Source organism: Saccopteryx leptura, chromosome 4 (genome assembly GCF_036850995.1).
Source record: "Saccopteryx leptura isolate mSacLep1 chromosome 4, mSacLep1_pri_phased_curated, whole genome shotgun sequence".
NCBI classification, from domain to species: Eukaryota; Metazoa; Chordata; class Mammalia; order Chiroptera; family Emballonuridae; genus Saccopteryx; species Saccopteryx leptura.
Window position 1 is genome coordinate 33,542,560 of NC_089506.1, and position 18,460 is coordinate 33,561,019.

General features: G+C 44.5%; 1 protein-coding gene across 9 annotated transcripts in view; it reads right to left on the reverse strand.

Moving 5' to 3' along the window:
- Window positions 1-18,460, reverse strand: part of SLC20A2 (solute carrier family 20 member 2) — a 110,494-nt gene that overhangs the window by 28,467 nt on the left and 63,567 nt on the right. For all 9 annotated transcript variants that reach the window (XM_066380424.1, XM_066380422.1, XM_066380420.1 and 6 more), the window contains 4 exons: window positions 15,020-15,572; window positions 9,531-9,671; window positions 7,596-7,681; window positions 4,336-4,432 (listed from right to left, as the gene is read on the reverse strand). In XM_066380424.1, coding sequence (XP_066236521.1) covers window positions 4,336-4,432; window positions 7,596-7,681; window positions 9,531-9,671; window positions 15,020-15,308 — 613 coding nt within the window. In that variant the 5' untranslated portion in view covers window positions 15,309-15,572. The remainder of the gene's footprint in view (window positions 1-4,335; window positions 4,433-7,595; window positions 7,682-9,530; window positions 9,672-15,019; window positions 15,573-18,460) is intronic.

An 18,460-nucleotide genomic window follows, 5' to 3' on the forward strand; every position in this document is an offset into this window, starting at 1 on the left:
CCAGGTTTCGAACTGGCAACCTCTGCGTTCCAGGTCGACGCTCTGTCCACTGCGCCACCACAGGACAGGCCCAAAGTCATCACTTTGTCACATCTCTTGCTTTTCACATATGACAATCAATATTAGAATCTATGAAGTAAATAAAACTTCTGTGCATCCAGGAGGCTTCAGTCCATATTACTGCCCTTGTTCTCGTCAGCCTCTCCTGACACCTTTCCTTCTTTCCTCTTCCTCTTTTTGGTATAATTTTATAATATGTGCTTATTATGAGAATATCAGCAGTATAAAAATTGTACCATGTACGAATGTGAAAAGGCCTCATTACAATCCTCTCTTGAACCCCTTCCCAGGGAAACACAGGTAACTAGCTGGTGTGTAGCCTTCCAGCCATAATCTAGGTACAAACCAACACACAGTAGAGTGTTGGCCAGAATTGTTTTCTTGCTTGTCTTTTTAACTTAACAGCTGTAGAATCTTACTGTATATACCGTTCTGTGCTTTATTTCTCACACACAATATATTGTGGACATCTTTCCACACACACACACATCTACGTCACTGGCAGAATCACATTGTACTAGTCCTCCCTTATCTGATACTCTGAGTCACTAGTTTTTGTTTAGACTGTTTTAGATTAACCTGTTCAAAGCAGTAGGAAAAAAAAAGGCATAAAAGGAATCTTGAAGCAACTTGTTTAAGAAAATGAAGCATTCTTTTGAAACTAAAAATGCTATTTCCTAACTGTCCTATAATTGGGATTTTTTTTTTCTTTCTCAAACCAGGACTCATTTAAAATAAATTTGAAAAGTAAGTGAATTTAAATCACTCTGCTTTTTAAAAATTTTTTTACTGAATTTATTGGGGTGACATTGTTAATAAATATAGGTTTCAGGTGTACAATTCTGCAATATATCATACGTATATTGAGTAGCCACCATCCCCACACAGCTCTGCTCTGATTACAGCTCTTGGTGATAACTGGAGGCTCTTCTCACCCCCGGGTTTCCTGACCAGGATCAAGAGTCACTGCTTAGAAACATCTGGTTCCTCTACAGCTTCAAGTTTTAAAATGGTAACATGAAATCAGAGATCCTCTGGGAACAAAGCTCCATCTCCCAAAGCCAACAGGGGCCGGAGGGGCTACTGATGCTCTAGTTTCCTCCCGACTAGATCACAGGAGCTACAACCGCAGGAGGGCGAGGGCGGGAAGAGGAGGAGTTGGAGAGGAGGAGCGGGAGGGTGGCGGGAAAGAAGCTGGAGGTGTTGGCGGAAACGGAGGAGGAAGAAAAGAAAGAGGAAGAGAGGGAGGAGGAGGAGGAGGGATAACAGAAGGGGGAATGTCAGCCCTGTCTTAGGTACAGTCTGCTCTGAAGAAGCTAGAAACCAAGCCTGGTTAAGTTTGAGAACTCAATTGCTAGTAAAAAAAAAAAAAAGGGGGGGGGGGGTAAGCAGATGTTGCTAGTAAGTCCTCCTGCAGAGTACTTCTTTCGAGCGGTGGGAAGCCAGCAGTGCTCGTGGTGAACGGTCACGGTCAAGAAGTGACCGGCACAGAGGCTCTCCAACTGTACCGTGTCTCAGAACGACCCGGGCTCCGGTGCAACAGACACTGCAGGCTGCGGAGCGTCTAGGGCGGGGCCCGAGAACCTGCACTGGGACTAGTTCCCTGAGAAGCTGACGGAGCCGCTCTAGAGACCACACCTTGAGTAAGAAGTCAGAGAGAAAGAACTAGCAGAGGTTTCGTTAGGCACGCAGTGAACTCCACCATTCCTTCTCTAAACGTAGATCAAAAACCAGGCACCATACAACTGAAGACCTTCTCACGAAAAATAGACTTCAGGCTTGTATCCAACCCAAGTGAGCACTCCATTTCCTAGAGTTATTTTTGCTTCTTGAAAATTATGTTATAGTACAAAAAAAATTGCAAAGATAATATCTTAAAGTGCTACCTCAGTCTTTGAAGTACAAGAATGACTTTGAGAAAAGTCATGTCAAATGCAAAGTAAAGCAAATCAAATTAAGCCAAAGACATAAACAACTTTCAAAATAACTGAGAGTGGGGGACAGAGGAAATAAAACAAATACTATAACTCAACATCCCACGGACCCCCATTGGATTTGTCTCCATGCATAAAAGTGCTACTCATCAAACTCTGTTAAGGTTACACTGGGTAAGATTATTGTCGTCACTCACTTTCTTTAGGGCAGTTCGTTCTTTCCTTTTCTCTCTGAGGCCCCTGTATGTTGAAAGGAAACACTCTAAGGAAGAAGGGGACCTAGGAAGAATACACCCAGACAGTGGAAAGGCAGACATATTTCACAGGAGCAGGCTGACAGAATCACTGTGAAGTGACTCTTCTCGCCTCAGCCCTATCATGCACATGACACCACAGCCATTTATGATGCAGCGGAGGGCAGAGAGCACCCCCCCCCCCCGCCCTGCCACCATAAGGAAACAGTATGTCAATAAAGTCTAGTTTGAAGGGCAAAAGTCAACCTTCAAAGTTTAAATAAAAATAAGATTTAAACTCATCTACAGCAGATTCTAGAAGCATGCCTCACAAACCAGAATATTTGTCGAGTCCTTTTCTGACTTAGTGGAGGAACAAAATGGTGGGTCCTTCAGTCAAGAGCTGCTTCTTTCTCCCCCTGCCCCCCACCAGAATAATTCCAGCACCCGGCACTACAAAGACATCCCCAGCCTTCACTGGCTCAGGCTCTTCAATCCTTAAGTCAGAAGTGCTTGGCTATTGATGGTTGCTTAACTTTTGGGTTGGCTAACTTGAGCTCTAAGAGCCTAAACAAAATGAAGAACAAGAACTCAGGAACAAGAAGACAGTGGACAAAAATCCCTCTGCCACAGTTCACCCCCACCTGGGGCTCCAGGGCCTGCCAGCACTACGTTTTCTCTCCGCCTCTGATTCTTCTCTACAGAGCATGACAACTCTCTGTTGCAAACACACCTCACAGTCCGGGAATGGTAAAACCTGAAGGGCTATCAGGCTGCTGTGATCTGAGGCTAGGGTCTCATCTCTCTAATCGCCGTGACCTTCAGCTTTGGGCTTTTCATTAGCTTAGAGCAGCTGGGATGCTTCCCTGCCAGGCTGCCACTCAAAGTCTGGAAGTCCTGGTCACCAGCAGCCAAACCTGTAAGATCAATGTTCTGAATGCTGCAGAGATGCCAAAGTAGCAGCAGAATGTTAAGAATCATTCAGAAGGTTTTGTATTTACAGTACCGAAGGGCACAGCATATCATTACATATGACTACTTAAATTTGAGTAAAACTACCTTCAGAAAGCCTAGTTTGAGAAATTTAGGATTCCCATCCATTTTGAAAGAGGACATTTTTCCACTGTACTATCACATGCCATTTAGAGAAATTATATCTTTTGATCAGAGAGGGAATTTTTGTCAGATATGGCCAATCACTGAATCTTAATTCTTGAAGGGCATTAACAAAAAGAAAAATAACACAAACAAACGTATCTGCTGAGCCCACATCTCCCCACAACCAGGGGGAGATGCAGGATCTGGCTGTAGGAGGCGCATCTGTCAGAGAAACAGGCAGACTGGCTGTAGGAGGCACATCTGTCAGAGAAACAGGCAGACTGGCTGTAGGAGGCACATCTGTCAGAGAAACAGGCAGACTCCTCTCCACCAAAACACGTACAGAAGTCCTGGATCAGAGCCACCAGGGTCCTCGACACGGAAACGTGTGCAAAGAAGGATAGTGTGTATTAAATTTTCTCTACCTCTTGAAAATGGAAAAGAACAGAACTATTCACCCTGCCCCCCAAACCCTTGTAAAAAAAAAAGAAAAGCACAAAAGCCATCAGAATCAGAAGACAAGGAGTAATTAGGAAAAAAAAAATCAGCATTGGTTTTATTACTTTAGGAAAAAAAAGTATAGCCTCTGGTTGCTGGATTCAGTGGTCTGTTTCCAGGGAGTATGACAGTTGTGTTCTTGACCACATCATCGTCCCTGACATGTCACTGCGTGTGGACTGCACTGCTCACACGTGCTCCCGCCGCTCAGGGAGGCGTGAGGAGTTATCCTGTTCTGAGACTCAGTGAGGCAACACCGCTGGGTAAGTGGCGGCACGGGAATTTCAATTTTCTTTTTTTTAAACTTGAAAGTCTGTTTGTTGTCTTTGTACTTCACTTATCTCCCGAGTATTTAAAACTAGAAAATGCTTTTGCTACTCTTTTTACAACTCCATAAGGACCACGAGTAACGCTTTCTACCATCAGCCTACACAGCGCCAGGACCGATACACCAAACGGGCGCTTGGTAATACACCCTGCCTGCTGGGTGTGAGCTCCCGAGGAATTCTTACCTGGTGCTCCTGTGTACATGATGGAGAATACATTTATTGCTATGGTCGCAGCATAGAACACTGGAAGCGCCCGGAGGCCATTGGGAACAGGGTCCTCCTGCGAGATAACGAGATAAAGCGCAAGGTCAGGACTCAAGAGCACCTGGGGCCCACACAGGCACCATGACATAAGACACTGCGATGAGGGAGTCTCCCCAAACGCTGGCGTCTCACTGCCGTGTGATCCACGCCACGGAAACCGTAGTGGCTGGGCCATCCCACCCGCACAATGCTATTTCAGAGAGCCCACTGTTGTGACCAGCAGGCGCTGCAAAGCACTAACAGGCATCCCACATGCGGCCCCCTGAGGCCATTTATCCGGCCCTCCACCGCACTTCCAGAAGGGGCACCTCTTTCATTGGTGGTCAGTGAGAGGAGCACTGTATGTGGCGGCCCTCCAACCGTCTGAGGGACAGTGAACTGGCCCCTTGTGTAAAAAGTTTGGGGACCCCTGCTACATGAGCCGACATCAGGTTTAGAAACAGAAAAACTGTTAGGTTAGGTCAGTTGCTGGGGATGGAAGCCCAGAGACTGGCATCGACTTCCAAACCCGAGGCACTCACTACTCTAGCTAACTTCAGGTCTGGTCCTAAGAATCCTACTTTCAACAGAGAGTTGGAGACTCGGCCCTCTGAGGATGCCCGCAGAGAGTCGAACGACTCGAACACTACTGCATTACTATAGATTTTATGTCCCTCTATTACACAATACCCTTCAACTCTATCAAAATATGTAAAGCCGACACATTCCCGTGTGCTGCGATATTTAAAAACTTCTCATGAGGTGCAATTAGTTAAAGTTAAAAAACTGTGAATTCTTTAGCTAATAAAACATTTATTTATAACTTTATGGTTCTAGTTTACAACATTCCCTAAATCTACTACTTCAACAAGAAAGGTATTGCACATGTTTTAGGCTAAATAACATCTCAGAGAATATTAGAAATTTAGAGTTTTAAGCACATCTAAAAAAGATTTTGCAACAAAGATATGGACTGAGAACTCCTCAATGCAATACTGATACACAGATGTTACCTAAATAATTCTAAAGATGACTAATTTCTAATACCCATGTAAGACATTCGTACATTGATACGAACCTGCTACCTTGCCATAATAAAAGGGAAATTAGATTTAAACACTGACGTGAGCTACAGGAGTACGGATAAGTAGAGACTATCTCAGATGTCTAATGTCAAATGCAAACGTGTGGAAATCAGGTATGTTTGCAGAACAGTACAACTCATCAAGAACCTATTCTGGAATGTCCCAAGCAGCCATCTGCACTTGTCAAGAGGCTTGAGTTGAAGAGTAGTGAGGAGTAAGAGCAGGGGTAGGAGGTGACTCAACTGCATGAGAGCCACAGAGCAGGCGGGAGGTCAGGGACGGCGGAGAGCCAACAGCAGGGGCTGGATGAAGGCGCAGCAGTCTTCTCATCTGCCACGTCCCGCGTGAAAAAAAGCCTGGCTACGCTGAAAACAAAACACTGGGAAGCTCAAATGCCTACTGACCTGGTTTCCAAAATGTGGTTGCTAAAGAAAGACACCCAACCAATAAATTCGAAAGGTGTGAAAGTCCTGAGTTCATGTTTTTTATGAAGTCACCTTATGTTTTTTCAAATAATCTATTCTTAAAACTTAAATGACAACTGTGTCATTGAGACCTGTCTCATCTCCTCCTTCCTGTCTGTCTCTCCTCCTTCCTTCCTCTTTCCTTTCCTTCCCTTCCCTTTCCTTTCCTTTTCTCCCCTCCCTCCCTCCCTCTCTCCCTTCCTTCCCTCCTTCTTTTCTTCCTTCTTTCCACTGCTACCTACCCAAGCATCTACCATTTCCTCTTGACATTCAATTAGTGTCTTTGAAGTGCTAAGCACAGTGCTGGGCACTGAAATAAAAAGTGAACAAGACAGTGATGGTTTACACTTTCACAGATCTTGCAGTAAAATAGCAAACAGACCACTAAACCAGGAATAAAATAACGTGCAACGCGAGAATGCAATGATGGGAAGGTGCACAGGGCTGTGGGTGCAGAGAGAGGAACCAACCAGAACTTGGGTGGGACAGGAAAGGCCTCCGGGGAAGTGACAGCTGGAGGCTGGGCAGGAACAGGAGCTTGCCAGGAAAGGACGAGTTCCAGACAGAGGAAATAAAGAGGGTGAAGGCTAGCAGGCAAGAGGGGGGTGGCACCTTCCAAGATGTACACAAATATTAGTATGGCGGGAGCCCAAGAAAAGGAATGGTAAGTTTGTACTTATCCAAGAGAATGAACCCTTCAATGGACTACTAGGCAATGCTAAGAAAATATAGCTGCATCTTTAACTAAGGACACAGCTGAAGAAAGGGATGTTCCTGATGTGCTCAGCACGTGCTAGAACACAGTGATCCAAGCCTGCTTTAGGGCTTATAAAATACTGCAACAGCCCCTGGACAATGAAAAAAATACAATCAATGTTTTTCTAGAATACCAATCTCAGTAAGTTTTCATTTTAATGTCATTTTATATTTGGTAAACTATACCCCAATAGGTATATTTCCTTCTTTTTATCCTTTCAAGGATAGGAAAAAAATCAGCATCTCAAGCTTGCTTTAAAGAAAGAAAAGAAAGAAAGAAAGAAAGAAGGAAAGAAAGAAAGAAAGAAAGAAAGAAAGAAAGAAAGAAAGAAAGAAAGAAAGAAAGGAAAAAAAAGAAAGAAAGAAAGAAAGAAAGAGAGGGAGGGAGGGAAGGAGAGAGGGAGGGAGGGAAAGAAAGAGAGAGAGAGAGAGAGAAAGAGAGAGAGAGAGAGAAAAGAAGAAAGAAAAAAAAGAAAGAAAGGGAGAAAGAAAACACCTTACATCTGGGTAAAGGAATTCTCCAGCTATTTTTAGGAATATTCAATTTCAAAATCTATCACTATGTCACTCTACTCTGTTTAACATTCAGGAAATAATTACCTTTCCTTTTTGGGGTCCAAGCACACTGCCTGGGAGTGTCAACTAACCAACTCATTTACAGGGCAAGAAACGGTGTTTACAATGCTGGGCTCCTGGGCACCCCCTGTGCTCTACCTGGAATCTGTCCTCCTACTTAGTAGCGAAGTCTGATTCTAACTCCAGGCTGCTGTGCCTTAAAAATGTAAATGTACAATTATTCTTCTGACCCCTCTCACAATTACTTTCTATTGAGTAGGATCAAAATTAGTTCTAAAACTTAATAATAATAATAATAATAAAACTCAGCCCCACTTACCTTTTTTAAGATGAAAATTCTGATCAGTACAAACAGCAAGCCAGACATGAAACCAGACAACAGTGGAGATATAAACCAAGAAGCAACTGAATAATTTAAAAGAAGGTATAATGAATATTAAAATTCTACATAATACAATGGTAACAAATATACAATACATACATTAATAAATATTCCTAGGGCCCTGGCCGGTTGGCTCAGCGGTAGAGCATCGGCCTGGCGTGCGGGGGACCTGGCTTCGATTCCCGGCCAGGGCACACAGGAGAAGCGCCCATCTGCTTCTCCACCGCCCCCCTCCTTCCTCTCTGTCTCTCTCTTCCTCTCCCGCAGCCAAGGCTCCACTGGAGCAAAGATGGCCCGGGCGCTGGGGATGGCTCCTTGGCCTCTGCCCCAGGCGCTAGAGTGGCTCTGGTCGCGGCAGAGTGACGCCCCGGAGGGGCAGAGCATCGCCCCCTGGTGGGCAGAGTGTCGCCCCTGGTGGGCGTGCCGGGTGGATCCCGGTCGGGCGCATGCGGGAGTCTGTCTGACTGTCTCTCCCCGTTTCCAGCTTCAGAAAAATACAAAAAAAAATAATAATAAATAAATATTCCTGGAATCAGTCACGCTCACTGAGAACCGAACAGACCCTGCGCCTGGCCGAGCCGGCCGTACACAGCACAGCCCCCTCAGACACAAGGCTGTCCCAGGGAGCCCAGCGCACGGCCAGCGCACAGTCGGGCCGGCGATGCCCGAGCTCTGGACGCAGAGGATGAGCCCCTCTGCCTGCTCTCCTTAGCAATCCGCCTGCAGACCCAGTCCTTGTTCCAGCATAAGGGTGCTTTAAAAGGTGGGCCACCTTCCATCTCATTTTCCAGTTCAGCCTGCCACTGTCGTCCTGACACTTTTAGCCTCTAGCCTAGGAGTTTCCAACTTTGGTTGCATATTGGAAAATCTGAGAAGTTGGCAGATGCTCTGGCTCCTCCCCCAGAATTCTGATTTAAAAGGTCTGGAATAGGCCTTGGGAATTTATATATATAAATATATATATATATGTATATACACACACACATTTATATTAAATAAACTGTGTCTATATGTATGTACATATACATATATATTTTTTAAAATAAACTGTGTCTCTATGTAGCCAATATTGCATTAATATTTTTAATTGCTCCCTCAGGTAATTCTAAAGTGCAGACAGAGTTGAGAGCCATGGTTCTAGAAGCCTGGGCTCTAAAGTGATTTTTCTGGCCATCTGAGTCCCTGCTTGGCAGGTCAGGGATCTAGTCAACCTAGAGCTCCTGAGGCCACTGTGATTCTTCAAAGGATGAGCAACCCAGGGGAAGGAGATGGGGCGAAGAGCACTGTTTACAACGGGAGGTTGGTACTTACAGGAATGAACTTCCCTCTTACTATAAGCCAGGGCCAGGAGGCAAGTGGCCAGACCTCTTCAAACAGTCCGTGCTGGGCAGGCCACAGCCCAGGACCAAGACTAGAGTGCTTCCTCCATGGGGGGCAGGCTGGGGGATGAACTAACAGTGAGGTAAAGGGCACTGGGCTCACTTCAACGAGGCTTCCCATGACCTTGAACTCTGACTCCTAGACACTAAGGGTATTTTTCTCATTAGGACCTAGTTTTTCTCTGATTACAGACTGATTTCAATGAGATATAGTTCTTTTCTGCCTGGGAATAACAAATAAATATTGATTTTTTTTTAAAGCTGATTAACAAGGTAACATTTGAAAAGAGTGGAGGTAAAAAAAAATTCTCTTAACACATAACAGTTCACAATCTCTGTTAACAGAAATTTTAAGGAAAAATGTATTACCCAAATAGGTCTTCTAAACCTTAATACATATTTGAGGGAAAAAACAAATTAAAATGGGAACTTTTCACAAAACCTCCAGAGAATGTACACTTCCCCTCTTAAAGGTACAAGAAAGCGCAGTTACCGATCTTGACGAGCTCCATCCACTGCACGCCTTTCGTGCCAATCGCCACGAGGGAGAACCCTATAGTTGCACCAACAATGCAATGCGTGCCCGAGATCGGGAGCCTCAGGAAGGACGCAATCAGCTGCCAAACAGCAGAACCTACAGGTTGGAAGATGAAAAGAACAGTCAGGTATAGGGTACAGCATCTCAAGCAGCCAGGAAGGGAAGAAATACAAATTGTCGTTCTTCATGACATTCCATGGGGTTAATTTTTTTTTTTTTTTTTTTTTGGCGGGGGGAATCAAACCATTTTATTGAGGGCCTTTGGGGAGGGTCAAAGATCTGGGAGGACAGACCCTGATGTCGGTGGTCTGGCTGGGATCTCCCCAGCTTCTCAGCCGCTGAAAGCCACAGGGTCAATTTTCTTTGGGTGGTTTCCTTACAAAGTGCTAATGTCCTGACAAAATTACTCAATTAACTTCAGTCAAAAAAAAAAAAAGTCTTCAACACTGAAGGGATAATGGTGATTCATTTAAAGGAAAGTATTTAAACGTGTTTAAAGAAAAGTCTCTTGATGCCAGTTATTAACTGCCTTTGTCACATTTAGGTGAGGGAGCTGATAACTTGTTCCAATGTGAAGTGTGGCCAAAACCATGCAAGATATTAAGGACCCGAATAAACATGGAGAAACAAGAAAGGCTGCATGTTGGAAAAGACTTCACTGTAGCTACACTTTGTGGTCACATAATGAGGAGGCCTGAATATCGGCTATATTGTATGAGTCTGTACAAGAGAGAGTACCGGCTCTGGCCGGTTTGCTCAGTGGTAGAGCATCGGCCCAGCATGTGGATGTCCCAGGTTCGATTCCCGGTCAGGGCACACAGGAGAAGTGCCCATCTGCTTCTCCACCCCTCCTCCTACCCCTTCTTTCTTTCTCTTTCTCTCTCTCTTTCTCTCTTTCCCCCTACCACAGCCAGGGCTCAACTGATTCGAGCACATGTGCCTGGGTGCTGAGGATGGCTCTGTGGAGCCTCTGCCTCAGGTGCTAAAACTTGCTTGGTAGCGAGCATGGCTGCAGATGGCAGAGCAGCTGCCCCAGATGGGGGTGGCCGGGTGGATCCCAGCCAGGTGTACGCGGGAGTCTGTCTCTCTATCTCCCCTCTTCTCACTTGGAAAAAAGAAGAAATAAAAGAGAGAGAGAGAGTATAACACCACACTGCTTTTTGACTTTTGCCTCTCCTGTGAGAAGGAACTGTGATACTTAACCCAGGCTGGGCCTCGGCTCGCAGCCCTGCCCACAACCACGGAGCTTCCCCTTGTATGCTCACTCAAGCCTTCCCCTTCTTAGGAGTTCAGAGGACCCCTCAGTTGTGGCTTTGTGTTCTTTTACCTCAATTTCACCATTCTTTTCCAGGCTTACTGTTTTTCTAGGCTATAGTTCACCTCAGATATTTTCATAAGCAGATCAAATTCTGCAGTGAGTATTAAAAGCATCAGCTGGGAGAGATCACTTTCAGACACAGTTGCTGAGAAGTTCATATAGAGCTGTAAGGGAACAAAGGGTTTGGCTGATAAGCAGGGCCTGTTATTAATCCCAAATGTTAATTCTGGAAATCTGGTTGCTTGGCAGCAGCAGCACTTTCAAGTAGACCCTTGGCATTTTCATCAAAAATATCTGCGTTTCAGAGGGTCACGGAAGGCCGTGCAGGTCCCAGTTTGTGAAGCCCTGTGGACAGCTGCTGCGTGAGCGCTGGGCATGCTAACCTCAGAGCTGCAGAGGGCTGTGACCCTGTGTCTATCCCCGAAGCATGCGCTGGAAGGAGAAAGGACCAGCCCTTTGCTGCCAGACCGGTGACAGGCTCCATGGCTGCACCCTGGCTTCCGGTGGACAATTCCTTAAGCCTTCACATCTAAGCCCTGGACTCAGTGGGGACGACATGGTTGTTTTAAAAATAAAGCCAGAGTTTGGAGCATGATTCATGGCATAGAACCATAACTTAAAAAGCAAACTTGATGATTTCTATTTTTACAGAAATTAAAATAATCTAGTGATGTTAAAAGAATGGTATAAACTCACCCACATGGATTCAGACCATGAGATTTTTCCTTCCTGAATGCTGCTATTCTTTCTCTGGCTGACTTTAGAACATATGTCCTGGAGCAGGAGGGTTTGTAAGAAACAGTATTGGAGGACGGGGGCTGCCTGAGAGAGGGAAGAAGGAAAGGAAGAGGGCCAGGGGGGTGAGGGAAGGGGCAGCGGACAGGAAGGGGAAAGGAGGCAGGTGTTTGCAGGGAACCCAGCAAGGTGAGAGAGCGCGGGTCCTCTTTGACCTCAGGAATTTCTGAAGGCAAACAGGGTTACATTCATAATAAAAAAAAACCCCGGCCCTGGCTGGTTGGTTCAGTGGTAGAGCGTCAGCCTGGCGTGCAGAAGTCCCGGGTTCGATTCCCAGCCAGGGCACATAGGAGAAGCACCCATCTGCTTCTCCACCCCCGCCCCCTTCCTTCCTCTCTGTCTCTCTCTTCCCCTCCCGCAGCCGAGGCTCCATTGGAGCAAAGATGGCCTGGGCGCTGGAGATGGCTCCTTGGCCTCTGCCCCAGGCGCTAGAGTGGCTCTGGTCGCGACAGAGCGACGCCCCGGAGGGGCAGAGCATCGCCCCCTGGTGGGCAGAGCATTGCCTCCTGGTGGGTGTGCCGGGTGGATCCCGGCCGGGCGCATGCAGGAGTCTGTCTGACTGTCTATCCCCGTTTCCAGCTTCAGAAAAATACAAAAACAAAACAAAAAAAACCCCCCATGGGAACAAGAAATACATTTTAACCTAAAATTCATGATAGCCTAAAAAAAAGGAAAGGGGGTAAGTAGAAGATAAGGGTATAGGACCAACCCTAGGGAAAGTTGGTGGGACAATGGACATCTCTGAGGACAGGCTCCTGGGAAAGTGAAAGAAGGGGGTTGCCAAGGCAGCCAGGCAGCGTGAGGGGGTGCAGGCGGGAGAGGGCTCGACAGCCGTGGGCACAGAGGGAGCTATAAGGAGACTGTGCACTTTTTAGTGTGGTTCAAGGAGATGGCTTGTTCATGCTACTGTGGGCTATTTCCATGGGAAGACAGTGAGTTCTGAATTCTCAGTAGTCTTTTTGGAATCATTGGTGGTTTTATACTCAGTGGATTGACTATTGCTTTAGGGCTCAGCTAGAGTCCCAAAAGATAACTTTGTTCAAGAAGTTTAGCTGGCACGAACAATTTCTTCCACCAACCCTAACGCCACCACAACTGTACCAGAAAGCACAGAGACCCTTGGGCTTGGGGAGAGGTTTCTGAATAAATAAATGAACAGAACAGAATAAAAGGACAAGGGGAGAGAGGGAGAGAAGATATAGAGGTAGAATTTAGAAGTGGAAGATTGGAAGAATTCAGGCACCTAGTGAAAATCAGCTTTGATTTTGGCCAATAATAATTATACCACCATCTTAAATTTACATAGTGCCCATCTGCAAAGAACCCGGTTTTGAAAATCTAGGTAACCCATAAAAATTCCCAACAAAATTGACTTTGAGACTCATCTAACTATGCACACACACAGACACACACACAAAATGAAGGAGAAGAAAGAACTCAAAAGCAAACAAAACGAAGTTATTCACGTAAAACACCAAACTGCTTTGGTTGACCTAAGTGCTGTTGAGGCAAGTATACTTCATTCTTTCAGGAAAGAGCCAAAGGCCAGGGTAGGAAAACTGAAAAAAATGGACGTTATACTGTCCACCCAGAGAGGGAAGCTCAGCTCACAAGACAGTCTGTCGAACTGAGGGCCTCGGTGCCGCCTCGCCAGCAAGTCTCTTGAATAAGCATCCCCATTCCTCAAGCTTCCTCCAGTGAAAGGAGAAACTCCTGTCAATATTTAATTTTATCAGTGTTTTTCTTCATTTCTCCCCGACCTTCAGCATATCTTGCCTGCACCACCCTGACTGAAAAGTCTTAATTTCAGGTCGATATGATTATGTTTTAGACATCTATCAGGGCTATACAAGGGTGAATTTTAAAAATAACTATTATTTTTCTATGAGAAACTTTCATGACATATGACTATAATAAAAATATATGTTCACTGAAGTTAAGTAAAATTCAATCATTACAATAGCTGCTGGAACTAAAGCAACTGTGAAGCTTACATCTTTGAAACACAAACGTTCAGCTGAGACATGGGAACTCTCTGGCCTGTGTGACCAGCCTACTCTGCTCAGCAGTATTTAATGTCTCAGTACACTGGTCTGCTTCGGACCAAATGCCTCAACGGCTTCTCAGACTAGCCTGCTGTAATAAAAAAATCAGGGATCATCTTAAAATTGGCAAATAATTTCCACATCCAGGGTGCTTCCATCACGCCAGGAACAGTGAATAACTAGGAACCTGTGGAACATAGCTCTGTTCTGGGTACACCAGCATCTGACCTCCTACTGCAGGGCTCCTCCTACAAAAGGAGATGTCCCCTGGAGAGCAGGAGGTGGTAGAATTCCTCTCCAACCCTCTTCTCCCTAACCAAATTACCCATATTGATCAGCTGTCTGCTGGGACGTCATCTCTACCGAGAGGCAAGCAGAGCTAGAGTCCTGTGAGCTGCACTTGACGCCATCTCGGCCTGCGTCTTCCGTTCCGCTGCCCCTGGGGCAGCAGAGGAGCTCCCCGCAGAGCTGCAAGTCTATCCTCATGGTGGGCTGTGCAGAATCACACTGCCCGGCCAGTCAGCCTCTTAGCAGCATACTTCACTGCCTTCAACACTTCTCTCTCATCTAGACAACTTGAAACCACCAATAAAAGTTGTACTATAAACAGGGGACGTACAAATGATTGTTTGACCAGGAAACAAAACAAACATATCAAATGGAGCTCCCAGAGGTAGGATCAGAAAAATCAAAACAAAAGCCAACAAAAGGATTACAAAGAATGCAGAGGACCAGAATTTCTTGAAACACAAACACTTAAGATTCATTTGGTAACTACTCTAAAACCTAAACTGAGAATACACGTTAGAATAATAAATATTGTTTTATTGGCATCCAAATTTTCAAAATATTAGGTCATAACTGAAAAAAAACCTATAAAAAACAGAAATATACCTTAAAGGAAATCTCTTAAGTAAATCTTTCAAACACATTTTCTTAAACACGCTATTTCGCTAATAACTTCCAAACAACTTTGAAACGACAAAGAGCTGCCCTACAAATACAAATATTTCTGTACTTTATAAAAAAGACTCAGCTGAAATCTATTTAATTACCAGGTTTGCTAAAAATTTGAGAAAATATGTTTGCTTGATATCCAAACAGTAAAGAAATATTCAAGTTACAATGCTGAAAGCAAAAATAATATATAGAAAATATATACAAAACATGAAAACAGTTTTTAAAAATTTAAAGCAATAATCACATTTATGGATACGACAAAAGCACTATAGGGAAGAAGGTCAGTTGACACATTTTCCACAGGTATAAAGAAAAATGTTACTTACCAACCATTGCACTAACTTCCCCAGCCATTAGTGTTCCTACTGTGTCGTTGTATAGATTCACATCAATAATACCTTTTCGAATGGTCTCTCCTACTTTGGCTCCCAATAACACCGAACCTATGGTTTCAAATATTGAAGCCAAAATGCACGCCTGCCTCAAGGTCACCACGCCGGAGCCCACAGCAGTACCAAACGAATTGGCAACATCATTGGCACCAACAGAAAATGCCAAAATAAAAGCTATTATAAAACCTAAAATGACCATCCACAGATACTGATCCAAGGCCATTCTGGAAAGTGGGCTCTGGGTACTTTTCGTTTGCAGAAATATTTTAAATAAATGAAGCTTGAGGTTATAAACGTCGTAAGGCCGAGAGTTCTTGTAAACAGTGCGTTTGCTCTGGAAAGTGCTGGACAGTGTTTGAGCCTGAACAAACTGCTAACTGCTGGTTTTCAAACTACTGTCAGTACAGTTCATTCGGTTGTGTTCAGTCAGCGGTAAAACACATTCCATATTTTTCCTCCCAATCTGGGAAAGCTGTGATGTCTCCGCCTGCAACAGAAAGAAAACAAAAGAAATCAATCACCCTAAGCAACCTGTAACAGTTCGTTCTTTCAGAAATAAACATTTTAAGCCTACTAATGGGATCTAACCTTGGCATGTGACAGATCTAACCATAAAGCAACTCAAGGAAGATTATAATTAGGTTAACCTAACCCCCTCCCTCCAAAAAAAGCTGATTTCTAGAATGTCAGAGGTTGAAGCATGCTTTATAATTACAAAACTGATAGTAAGCCTTAATGGAGTATATTTTTATACAATGTGAAAAATATAGTTGGTCATTATTTTCAGAAAGGAAAAGCTGACTCAAATGAACAAAAGATAAATGAGAAATTCAGACATAATATTTTCAAATATGTGGAGTGTGCCAAATTTCTAGGAACAGTGATTACCAAATCTCAATCTGTGACACCACAGAGTCACTAATTATCCACCTGCACACTTACGCGTAAGGAATCAGCACTTGACGTTGTGACTACATCACGTGTGTCTGAAAGACAGTTTACAGGTTTTGGTACAGTGACTCATCGGGAAGGTGACAGAGGCCAGTGCTGACGGCCTCACAGGAGAAACAGAGAAAGCTGGTGAAGGGAGCCATCCTATCAAAGCACAAGTCAGGCCATGTCACACTCTACTACTTCACATCTCCCTCCGAGGCCAAGGCAGAGGCCTCACCAGGGCCTGTGAGACTCTCCAAAATTTCCTCAGGGCTCCGTCCCCAGCTCACTGACCTCAGCTCAGTGATCTCAGCTCCTGTCCACCCCCTCCCATCACTCCTTCCATGCTTTTCCTTGTAAACATCAAGCACTCACCTCAGGGCCTTTGTACCTGCTGATTGCCTGCCAGGAAAAGCCTCTGACAGCTGCACAGCCCACTCTTCACTCTATTTAGGTCTCTGCTCAAATGTCACCATCAGAGAGCTTTCTCTGACCTTGTCAAAGAGTGGCCCTCCCCCACACCATTATTTATCCTGCTCACTTTACTTTTTTTCTTTTCTACTTATCATCTCATTCACTCACTCACTCATTCACTCATTCATTCGTCTGTCTTCTCTCACTAGGATGCAGACACTAGGATTCCCTACTGTACCTCCAGTACATAGAATAGCACCTAGCATGTAGTAAGCCCTAATAAATTTGTTAAATAAATGAAGAAACTATTAAACAAATGGAGAAAAGTCTTACATAATCCTCATTCTGAGATGAAGAGATGTCACAAAATTAACATATCTGTGAAGTAAAAAATGTCACTAAAACTTCGGAATTATGGTGTTCTGTTATTACACAGTAGAAATGAAAGCTGTATATTTTCTTTGATGGTATTAGGCACATAGAAGGGGGCCGAGCACAGTGTGCTTCTTCAGAAATGCTTACCTAATTAAATAAATTAGGCTCACATGTAATATAATGATCAATCAACATTAAGGATATGCAGAGGAATAAAAGCAGGACACAAAATTTTATGTACATCGTATTATGGCAATGTTAAATATGCATATAAGAAGACCAGCAGGTAATATACTAAACTTAAAACAGTGGTCGAGTTTGAGTGATAGTGTTATACATGATTCTTCTCTTTCTTCCGAAAACTATACACTGTGGTTATGTGCTTTTCAAATTAAAATAATACATAATAAACAAAACAAACATAGATTGAGCACCATCTAGCTATGCAACACTACAGAGATATAATGAAGTAGGAAATGTATGCTGACAGCTCAATCGTTCTAAGATTTGCAGCCTGTGCAATTCTGGAGATTCAGGTGAGACAAAGGAAAAGACAAAGGCGGAAGACAATACTGCACTGAAAGAGTATTTTATTAATATTATAGACATTTAAATCTATAATTGAAACTACAAAATAAAAACTGTTTTGAACTAATAGTATCTATCCTAAAATACAAAGAATTCTTAAGGAAATCTTGTTTGCCAGGTCACGTTGCTAACGGAAAAACAAGAACCGCACTCACCAAATACTGAGAACCTCCTTCGTGACAGTCACTAGGAATAGAATGATGAGCAAAAATGGATGTGGTCCTGGCACATATGGGGCTGACAGGCCAGCGAGGGAAAGAGACACTAATCAGATCAACTCAACGTATGACTATCAACTGTGAGAGGTACTATTGTACAAAGCAAGGAGGCGCATGGCTCACCGCATCGCGAGAGCGCAGACGGCGCAGGACGGGCGGCACCCTAAGTGATGCGGGAGTTAACTCTGGGACTGGGAGGGCATTGCAGGCATTTCCCAGGTGGGAAGGAGACTGCAGGGAGGAGTCTGGGGGCAGGCCACTATGAGGAAGTCATGATGACAGCTGGGTTGCGCCATACTGGAGACTGTGGCCACAATGAGAATAACGAGGTTAACACTGAAGGTTGTAATCAGAGGCGTGCTGTCTTGATCAGACTTTCATTTTTAAAAGATTATTCTGGCTGCAACATCAAGAAGGAACTGGATAGAAGGCAAGAGTGAACGTGGAGAGACTAATTACGAGGCTACCGCATGGTTCAGGCACAAGGGAGGCCTGGCCTCAGGGAGGTGGTGGTGCTGACGATTTAAGGAGGTACTTCAGTGGCTCAAGTCCATCCATAGGACTTGGCGAAGGTCTGTATACAGGTGCTGAGAGGGAATAGGTGGTTACTGACTTGTGGAACTGGGTGAAAAGGCCTCTTTTGTATTGTGTTTAGGTGCTAGGATGGGTTCTGATCACAGGTTCACTTTGGACACGTTGCACACAGAGGCGAATCACAGGAGCAAAGAGAAGTTGATTAGTGAGGCCCCACAGCGGGTGTGTCCTCAGCCTTGTTTTGCTTGGGGAGGGTTTTAATCATCTTTACAGTCTTTGGGGCACCGCTTCAGACCAGGGGTTCCCTCTACTA